Source organism: Coregonus lavaretus, assembly GCF_964263955.1.
Source record: "Coregonus lavaretus genome assembly, chromosome: 29".
Lineage (NCBI taxonomy): Eukaryota > Metazoa > Chordata > Actinopteri > Salmoniformes > Salmonidae > Coregonus > Coregonus lavaretus.
This window is the reverse complement of record NC_140016.1, coordinates 15,497,366-15,508,099: the sequence shown is the minus strand read 5'-3', so window position 1 is coordinate 15,508,099 and position 10,734 is coordinate 15,497,366. Positions and strand designations below refer to the sequence as shown.

The following is a 10,734-nucleotide window of genomic DNA, read 5'->3' as shown; positions in this document are numbered from 1 at the left end:
GTGTTAACTATCCCACTGGGGTCATAAATAACAGTCTTATAAAACACAGAAAGATGCCCCACCTAATTGAGCGCCGAGAATGAGAACTGATTGGCAGAGGGAATCAGAAGGGGTGGGCTTTCTTTAGCAAAGAGCTGTGTGTCACCACTACACACCAACAAGCTACACAACACAGTAGTAAACATAGTAAAGCACTGTGCTAAGCAGTGCACTGACCCAGCTGCCTCTATCTCTCTCTGTTTAACCAATAGGGGATTGCTGCAGTCAGGGTTGCCCCTATAGGGCTGTGGTGCTCAGTGAGGCTCCTAGTGTCTCGTAGCTGCATAGAGGCTGAGGCTGCAGGGGGATGAGAGACAGCCAGTTAGAGAGCATCACACTGACATGAATCACAGGCAAGATGAGTGGAAAATTGGCCAGTGGCTCCTTAAGAGACACCATTAATCGGGAAGTCTTAATCAGTCAGTGCGTCCATCCGCTAGGCTAGCTAGATATGTCCCCTTAACAAGGATAACTGCGGACACAGACACTCTACACCAAGGGACCCCCTCCCCTCCCCTCCCAAACCACTGCATAAAAACAAATTATAGAATCATACCAAATATGCTTGTGTCAGATGTGATGTTTCTCTTTGTAGAAAGCATGGGGAAAAGGTTGATATTGCTTTGCTGTGTAAGCCTTTCAATAGAGAAATCCCCTTTTGTTGCTTTCTTGTGATGTCATTACTGATTACTGTAGGTCAGAATGTGCAGTCTAGTAAGGAGCCCTGCTACAAAGTCAGGCACTGCATGTATTGGCTCTGAATATGCACCACAGAAAGAAAGATTAAGATCTGAATTAAACTAGTTTAACTACTGCTGTTGTGTGTTGTGTTGTTTTGTGTTGTCTTGTGGTGTAACACCACATCATAGTACCTCAGTGAAACGTGACCTGACTAGACCTCCTCTGCTCCATGTGTACCGTCTCAACCATTGACACATGAATTAATGCACAACTCATATAATGTCATGTCCAAACCTTCACGTTGTTCATTAGGATTTAATTTTTTGGGAGGCAAATTAATGAATATGTACTTTTTTACAGTATATGAGGAACATTTCTATAGTTTAATAATGTAAACAATCTCTGAAGAGAAATGTATTCAGTTTAAAAGGAAGTCATCATCTATTTACATGAATTAAAATATAATTTATAACATCAGATCATTTCCGCTATAGATAAATGCATCTATGAAACTAGATTTTAACAATTCAAAAATACTGAAATGCATTTTGTCTCTACATTATCAACACATTTGAAATCACACGAAACAGAAAAAACACCAATAAAAGACATCCAAACTAAGTGGCATATAAATAAAAAAGAATAAACGCTAAATAAAACAAACGTGTAAAAAATATAAAATCTTACAAGCAGTATTTACCGTTTACCAAAAACTAAGTTAAAAAAGGAAATCATTTTGTGAATTTTTATAGTCATTAGATGTAAATAGACACAAAAAAAACTATACCAATAAAAACTAAAAAACACACAACAATGTATGCCCTTTTTTGTCCGTTTTTCTTCCACCAAACACCCACAGACAGCTAGCTAGATTGTGACCGTTTGCAACCCCCAAAGTGCCCATTGACATCACGTTACCATCTGTCTGCCTGGGATTCCATTTTTTTTGTTGATACACACAACTAGTAGTAGTGCAGACATAACCATTTACATCCAGAATACAGTGATCAGGGGTGATTCAGTGGCCTATATAGGACCAGTATTGCAAGCACTTTCTGTCCATAGGGCGTTTTATTAATGTGGTGGTGAGTTTAAAGAGACATTTTCCAATTAAATGAAATGTCAGAACTTAAATATGTACACGAAATGACCAAAAGTATGTGGACACCTGCTCGTCGAACATCTCATTCCAAAATCATGGGCATTAATATGGAGTTGGTTCCCCCTCTGCTGCTAGAACAGCCTCCACTCTTCTGGGAAGGCTTTCCACTAGATGTTGGAACATTGCTGCGGGGACTTGCTTCCATTCAGCCACAAGAGCATTAGTGAGGTTGGGCACTGATGTTGGGCGACTAGGCCAGGCTCGCAGTCGGCGTTCCAATTCATCCCAAAAGTGTTCGATGGGGTTGAGGTCAGGGCTCTGTACAGGCCAGTCAAGTTCTTCCACACTGATCTCGACAAACCTTTTCCACTTCACAATGACAGCACTTACAGTTGACCGGGGCAGCTCTAGAAGGGCAGAAATATGACGAACTGACTTGTTGGAAAGATTGCATCCTGTGATGGTGCCACGTTGAAAGTCACTGAGCTCTTCAGTACGGGCCATACTACTGCCAATGTTTGTCTATGGATATTGCGTGGCTGTGTGCTCGATTCTATATACCTGTCAGCAACAGGTGTGGCTGAAATAGCCGAATTTACTAATTTGAAGGGCTGTCCACATACTTTTGTATATATAGCGTATTTGTGTGGGCCATGTTGTTGACATTTAGAAAATAAATCTGACGAGGCACTCCAAATTCGATTTCAAGCCAACATCAAATATAGTTTTTGGTCAATTTGCCTCAAGTTTATTTCTTGCTATTTTCAGAAATGAAAATTGGAAAGGAAATATTGCATTCTGTTCTGACGAGGGTCCCCTTTGGAAGGAGTTCAATTTGGATCATCTCTCAATTTAACAAATGCTAGATTGATAGTAGGCTAGTGGTTGAAATGTGTCAAAGTGCTCTGAAACACTGAGGAAAATGGTCACATCAAAGTTTTCAATAAGAAAGTATATACAGTGCCTTGCAAAACTATTCATCCCCCTTGGGGTTTTTCCTATTTTGTTGCATTACAACCTGTAATTTAAATTAATTTTTAACATAAACAAAATTGTCCAAATTGACATTAAACAAAATAGTCCAAATTGGTGAAGTGAAAAAATAAAATAACCTGTTTCCAAAAATTCTAAAAAATAAATAATGGAAAAGTGGTGCGTGCATATGTATTCACACTCTTTGCTATGAAGCCCCTAAATAAGATCTGGTGCAACCAATTACCTTCAGAAGTCATATAATTAGTTAAATAAGCCCACCTGTGTGCAAATAAGTGTCACATGATCTCAGTATATATACACACCTGTTCTGAAAGGCACCCAGAGTCTGCAACACCACTAAGCAAGGGGCACCACCAAGCAATCGGCACCATGAAGACCAAGGAGCTCTCCAAAGAGGTCAGGGACAAAGTTGTGGGGAAGTACAGATCAGGGTTGGGTTATGAAAAAAGATCAGAAACTTTGAACATCCCATGGAGCACCATTAAATCCATTATAAAAAATGGAAAGAATATGGCACCACAACAAATCTGCCAAGAGAAGGCCGCCCAGCAAAACACATGGACCAGGCAAGGAGGGCATTCAGAGTGACCATCAGGTTCTTGGTCACCTCCCTGACCAAGCCCCATCTCCCCCGATTGCTCAGCTCTAGGAAGAGTCTTGGTGGTTCCACACTTACATTTAAGAATGATGGAGGCCACTGTGTTCTTGGGGACCTTCAATGCTGCATACATTTTTTGGTACCCTTCTCCAGATCTGTGCCTCGACACAATCCTTTCTCTGAGCTCTACGGACAATACCTTCGACCTCATGGCTTGGTTTTTGCTCTGACATGCACTGTCAACTGTGGGACCTTTATATAGGTGTGTGCCTTTCCAAATCATGTCCAACAATTTAATTTACCACAGGTGGACTCCAATCAAGTTATAGAAACATCTCAAGGATGATCAATGGAAACAGGATTGACCTTAGCTACATTTTGAGTCTCATAGCAAAGGGTCTTAATACTTACGTAAATAAAGTATCCGTTTTTTTATTTTGTATACATTTGCAAAATTTTCTAGAAACCTATTTTCGCTTTGTCGTTATGGGGTATTGATGAGGACATTTTTTTTATTCAAACCATTTTAGAATAAGGCTGTAACGTAACAACATTTGGAAAAAGGGAAGATCTGAATACTTTCCGAATGCACTGTACCTTTTATAATATGGATGTATGTATTGAAAAAGGTTTTCATTACTTCAGTAATTAATAAAACACATTGGATTTGAAAGGAGCTAGAACAGTAACAACAGTGATAGATTTAGTTAGTCCCTATTGTGTTAAGGCTCTCCTTGTGAGAATCGTCTGTTTGCTGTCATTCAATTCTACTGATGGAAGCACACCACTGGCATCAAGTAGGCCGAAAATACAAAAGGGCTAAAATTGCAATGACTGTTTTCTTTCCTTCTATCCAAAATGTGTCATATATGTTCACAAGTTACCAAATATTAAGTGTCCACTGAAATTCAACAAGTTGAACAACCTGTGTACCGACATTATGTGTCAGTAATAGATAGTTCCCTTCATGAAAAGTTGCAAACAGATATTTCACTATTTTTTACAGTTCTAACATTACTTTTTAGATGTAAAAAATGACTGACCACATTACTATTATTTGTCATTTTACAGGATCTGTTTTCAAGGATTGCCCCTGTCATATTTTAACAACCAACCACTTGAATAACCCCTTCCAATCCCTGTCATATTTTAACAACCAACCACTGAAATAACCCCTTCCAATCTCATAGATATATATGTATTGCATCTCAATACAAAAAATAAAAATCATTAAAAATATTTTGTCATAAAATAAAAAATAAAAAAACCTTAGCATATCTAAAGGGATACTTTATACAACAGTGTTTGCCTTGAGTCAAGTAATTTCTACATAAATTACTCCCTGTATTGTTCAAACTTGCATCTTTAAACAGTTTATTCTTGCCTGTCTGATTTGCGATCGTGACCCACCACCTTTATAATGCACGCTGTATAGACACAACGACACATTTAATGTTTACACTAGACATAGTGCTATATACACATATTATATCATATATACACATATTATATCATATATACACATATTATATCATATATATATATTGTATTGTGTAAACCAGCACATTCTCTCACTATTTAGTAGTATACATACTAAGCACAAATACTTTTTCAGCTTTTCTTCTTTTGATTAGTAAGGGGTTTTTCAGATTACATCTAATTTCTCAATCAGTATGTATAGCACTAAATTGTCGTTTATTCGGTAAACCTACTAGGGTAAGCCAAGAAGGCACATCCTGATAGGATACTCTCGAACACTGAATAAGGCGTCTTTGTACTTAGTGTGCGCTCTAATAAAGTGGAAGGAGAATTCAGTGATGTAAACATTCAGTTTCATGTGTTACAGGAGGAGTTTAGATAAATGAGGGGTAGAGCGAGACAGGGATAAAACCCTAGAAAAAAGGAAAGGGGGTTTGCCAAGGCTGGGGCAGCACGAGGCCCCATGCCCACACACAGAAAGGCTGCACAGTATTGAGGGGCCGGAGGACAGGGGGACCTGGTCCTTGAAGAAAACAAGAACAAAAGGGGGAGAGAAGAAGAGGTCTTAAGTCTCCCAGCACACCAGAGGGCCATGTGTCCCCCTGGGATCCCCAGCGATGGCAGCGCTCACCCGAACACGAGACAAAGACAGACGACTCACTCAGGTACACATTGGATACACGGTTGAGACTGACTCCAAAAAACTGACACACAATCTATTTAGAGTTTTTAGCCACGAGGCGAGAAGTGGGAGTTTTAGCGGGAAAACCAAGCTGACGTCCTCCACCTATCAGAGAGCTTGGGAAAAGTAAACAAGTGTTTCAGAGTAGAAGGAAGAGAGAGAGAGTAAAAAGAGGGAGAGAGAACCCGAGAAGGAGAGGGAAGGAGAGGGGAGAAGAGGGAAGGAGAGGGAATGAGAGGGAAGGAGAGGGAAGGAAAGGGAAGAAGAGGGAAGGAGAGGGAAGAAGAGGGAAGGAGAGGGAATGAGAGGGAAGGAGAGGGAAGGAAAGGGAAGAAGAGGGAAGGAAAGGGAAGGAGAGGGAAGGAAAGGGAAGAAGAGGGAAAAAGAGGGAAGGAGAGGGAAGGAGGTAGAGATGCTTGACTGATGTAGTACCATCCATACCTCTGGGAAATGTCAACAGACTTCGACAGAGTTGATTTCCCACCCCCCCCTCTCTCAGGTGTTAATGCTAGTATGACCTCTACCCTCACCAGATACAGAGGTAGTTCCCCTGTACGGTGAGCCTCGGACGGTCTCACCCTCAGCTATACTGCTGGCTGCATCACAAAGAGACAGGCTGCAATAGAGCTCCATTAAAGAAGCACAACTACAGAGACTTGGATTAATATAATAACAATAATAATAACAACAATAATAATAATAACAATAATAATTTGGATTCAGGTAGGGGCTCTACATTCGGATCATTCAGGTGTACATTCCATTACTATAGTTTAGGGTATATCTGGAACTTGTAGTAAATGTCTGATTCTACTCTGTCCTTGACTGGGTTGACTTACTGACTGAGTCAGATGTTCCGACAGTACGAACAGTGCAGAGAATTGGCTACGATGGATTTTGTGATTTTCTTAGGGTAAATATGCCTTGATGTTTACTTCATGACATAATAGCATTGGTTGTCATAACCCCATTGTGTGTTGGTAGGATAGGAAGTGACTGCCATCCTAGATTAGTGTTAGCACAGCGTTCCCCAAACTCGGTCCTGGGGCCCCCCCTGGGTGCACGTTTTGGTTTTTGCCCTAGCACTACACAGCTGATTCAAATAATCAAAGCTTGATGATGAGTTCATTATTTCAATCAGCTGTGTAGTGCTAGGGCAAAAACCTAAATGGAAATGGGAAAAGCTGTAAGTTAGCAGGTTGTGTCTATCTCAGCAGCAGTGGGAACCTTCAGAGTAACGCAGCCAACAGCATGGCAGCGTTGTGTGGCAGAGTAGGGGAAAATCGAGAGAAGAACATTATTACCTCGTTAGAGTGCATAGATTAAATTAAGGAAGCACTAAAATGACATAAAACAAGATTTCTTTCTTTTCATTTTCGATTTGTAAACTTTAAGTTGTTCAAATGATTTTTCTGCTTTTGTATTTTATGTCATAACACACATAGTTTTAACATCCACAAGTTTGCTAATATAGAGCAGGCTCGTTATATACTGTACGACGCAACGGCCAATACAGCTGAGCTTGCAGTTGCACCAGTAGTGACCAAGGGGGTACAAAGAAACGACACACACGCAGACACACACACCACAACGACCAACAGAGGGAGAAATGTTTGCTACAGAAGTCTCGCCTGACTGCACACCCACTCCCAACGGGGCGACGACGAGTCACGACAAAGTCATGAACACAGACAGGAAGCAGCTTTTGTGTTCAGAGAGTTTCTATGTTGTTTGGTTGCTTTTTCCTCCACCCCTTCAACCCCCGCTTGCTTTCTCAGTAGTATCCTCAGTCGAAAGAGACAAGGTCAGTTTCTTATTCGAATGTTAAAAATGTAAACATGATGAGTTGCCTTGGTTGAGGTACTGAGGTGAGTCTGGGGGTGGTTTGGGGATTCTAAGGCGAGGCCAGCCGAGTCACCATCAGCGATGCAGGCTCTTCTGGGCCTCCTTCAGCAGGGTGTCAAAGTCCAGGGCGTCATACTTGCTCTTTACCGGCCCTGGTCCCGCTTCGTCTGGAGAGAAAAAGCTCTGTTAGAACAGTCATCATGGCTACACCCAACTCTATTACATCAACATTACAGAGGGAGAGAGATAGATACTACACATGAAGTATCTTAGCATTGCCAACAGTCATGTTTTGACTATACCTCGGCTGTATAACATGTTTTGACATTATCTCTGCTTACCCAGATCTATGTATCTCTTCCTGCTGAGCCTGTGCATGCCACCCCCTCCATTCTGGAAGAGCGGCTCTCGCCTGTGCTTCTGGATCTGCTGGCCACTGGACTCTTGACGGAACTTGATGACTCCACAGCGTTCCCTATGGGCACGCGCATGGACACACACACACACACACACACACAGAGATGAGTTTCAGCACGTGGTCCTCACCTTCACTGCAGTCTGTACTCCAAAATGCCACAGACAGGCCAGACAGGCAGACAGGCCACAGGCAGGCTAAGCAGGCAGACAGGCCACAGGCAGGCAGAAAGGCCAGACAGGCAGCCAGGCCAGGCAGGCCAGACAGGCAGACAGGCCACAGGCAGGCAGACAGGCCACAGGCAGGCTAAGCAGGCAGACAGGCCAGACAGGCAGACAGGCAGACAGGCCAGGCAGGCCAGACAGGCCAGTCAGGCCAGGCAGGCCAGGCAGGCAGACAGGCAGACAGGCCAGGCAGGCCAGACAGGCCAGTCAGGCCAGACAGGCAGACAGGCCACAGGCAGGCTAAGCAGGCAGACAGGCCAGACAGGCAGACAGGCAGACAGGCCAGGCAGGCCAGACAGGCCAGTCAGGCCAGGCAGGCCAGGCAGGCAGACAGGCAGACAGGCCAGGCAGGCCAGACAGGCCAGTCAGGCCAGGCAGGCAGACAGGCCACAGGCAGGCTAAGCAGGCAGCCAGGCCAGGCAGGCAGACAGGCAGACAGGCCAGGCAGGCCAGGCAGGCCAGGCAGGCAGACAGGCAGACAGGCAGACAGGCAGATAAAAGGACCTACTCATTTTTGGTGATGACTTTGCAGTCCTCCGGGTCGCCAAAGGCCTCGAAGCGTTTGCGCAGCATAGTTTGTGTGACGCTGCTTGGCAGGTTGTGAATGTAGAACACTCTGCAGTTGTCCTAGGCAACGACACCATGGTAACCGTCAGAACAAGACACTTGCTGCAGTGGCAAAGCATGCCTACTTCACACATTTATACTTCACAAAAATATAAATGCAACATGCAACAATTTCAAAGATTTTACCAAGTTACAGTTCATATAAGAAAATCAGTAAATTGAAATAAATTCATTAGGCCCTAATCTAAGGATTTCACATGACTAGGAATACAGATATGCATCTGTTGGTCACAGGTAACTTCTTTTTTTTTTTAAGTAGGGGCGTGGATCAGAAAACCAGTCAGTATCTGGTGTGACCACCATTTGCCTCATGCAGCGCGACACACCTCCTTCGCATAGAATTGATCAGGCTATTTATTGTGGCCTGTGGAATGTTGTCCCACTCCTCTTCAATGACTTTGCGAAGTTGCTGGAAATTGGTGGAAACTGGAACATGCTGTCATACACATCGATCCTGAGCATCCCAAACATGATCAATGGCATGTCTGGTGAGTATGCAGGCCATGGAAGAACTGGGAAATGTTCAGATTCCAGGAATTGTGTACAGATCCTTGCGACATGGGGCCGTGCATTATCATGCTGAAACATGAGGTGATGGCGGCAGATGAAAGGCACGACAATGGGCCTCAGGATCTGGTCACGGTATCTCTGTGCATTCAAATAGCCATCAATAAAATGCAATTGTGTTCTTTGTCCGTAGCTTAGGCCTGCCCATACCATAACCCCACCGCCACCATGGGGAAATCTGTTCACAACGTTGACATCATCAAACCGCTCACCCACACGACGCCATACATGCTGTCTGCCATACATGCTGTCTGGGATTCATCCATGAAAAGCACACTTCTCCAGCCCATCGAAGGTAAGCATTTGCCCACTGAAGTTACGACACCGGACTGCAGTCAGGTCAAGACCCTGGTAAGGACGACGAGCACGCAGATGAGCTTTCCTGAGACGGTTTCTGAAAGTTTGTGCAGAAATTCTTCGGTTGTGCAAACCCACAGTTTCATCAGCTGTCCAGGTGGCTGGTCTCAGACAATTCCGCAGGTGAAGAAGCTGGATGTAGAGGTCCTGGGCTGGCGTGGTTACACATAGTTTGCGGTTGTGAGACCGGTTGGACGTACTGCCAAATTCTCTAAAATGACGTTGGAAGCGGCTTATGGTAGAGAAATGAACATTCAATTATCTGGCAACAGCTCAGGTGGACATTCCTGCAGTCAGCATGCCAATTGCACGCTCCCTCAAAACTTGAGACATCTGTGGCATTGTGTTGTGTGACAAAACTGCACATTTTAGAGTGGCCTTTTATTGTCTCCAGCACAAGGTGCACCCGTGCAATGATCATGCTGTTTAATCATGGTCCTCTGTAGCTCAACTGGTAGAGCACGGCGCTTGTAACGCCAAGGTAGTGGGTTCGATCCCTGGGACCACCCATACACAAAAATGTATGCACGCATGACTGTAAGTCGCTTTGGATAAAAGCGTCTGCTAAATGGCATATTATTATTATTATTATTATTATTATTATTAATCAGCTTCTTGATATGCCACACCTGTCAGGTAGATGGATTATCTTGGCAAAGGAGAAATGCTCACTAAAAGGGATGTAAACAAATTTGTGCACAACATTTTAGAGAAATAAGCTTTTGGTGCGTATGGAACATTTCTGGGATCTTTTATTTCAGCTCATGAAACATGGGACTAACACTTTACATGTTGCATTTATATTTCTGTTCAGTGTACATAACAGGGTTGCATGACTTTGTCAAAATTCATAATGGAATAACTGGTGTTTACCTCGTCAATTTGAAACCCAGACTTGGAGATTTTGTTCCCCTGCTTGTCTCCGTGGCACGTCTCAGAGTTCTCACAGCTGAGGAGAGAGAGACACAAGGCAGAGATATTAGACAGGAGCGAATGGAAGAACCTGAGTCACATAACGATGAGAAAAGCCATAGTACTCCTGGCTGTGACTGCTAATCAGACTGATCAGGGCCTCTTTACACTACACTATTTTGATGACTCAAACTAGGATACTTGTGTAGT

General features: G+C 43.3%; 1 protein-coding gene across 5 annotated transcripts in view; it reads right to left on the bottom strand.

The window, feature by feature from the left end:
* Nucleotides 1-1,019: 1,019 nt before the first annotated feature.
* The window catches only part of LOC311104775 (peroxisome proliferator-activated receptor gamma coactivator 1-beta-like), a gene marked incomplete at its 5' end in the record, with an annotated part of 81,188 nt that continues 71,473 nt past the window's right edge, over nucleotides 1,020-10,734 (bottom strand). For all 5 annotated transcript variants that reach the window (XM_084146683.1, XM_084146684.1, XM_084146685.1 and 2 more), the window contains 4 exons: nucleotides 1,020-7,589; nucleotides 7,764-7,897; nucleotides 8,570-8,688; nucleotides 10,486-10,561. In XM_084146683.1, the coding sequence (XP_084002809.1) occupies nucleotides 7,498-7,589; nucleotides 7,764-7,897; nucleotides 8,570-8,688; nucleotides 10,486-10,561 (421 nt within the window). In that variant the 3' untranslated portion in view covers nucleotides 1,020-7,497. The remainder of the gene's footprint in view (nucleotides 7,590-7,763; nucleotides 7,898-8,569; nucleotides 8,689-10,485; nucleotides 10,562-10,734) is intronic.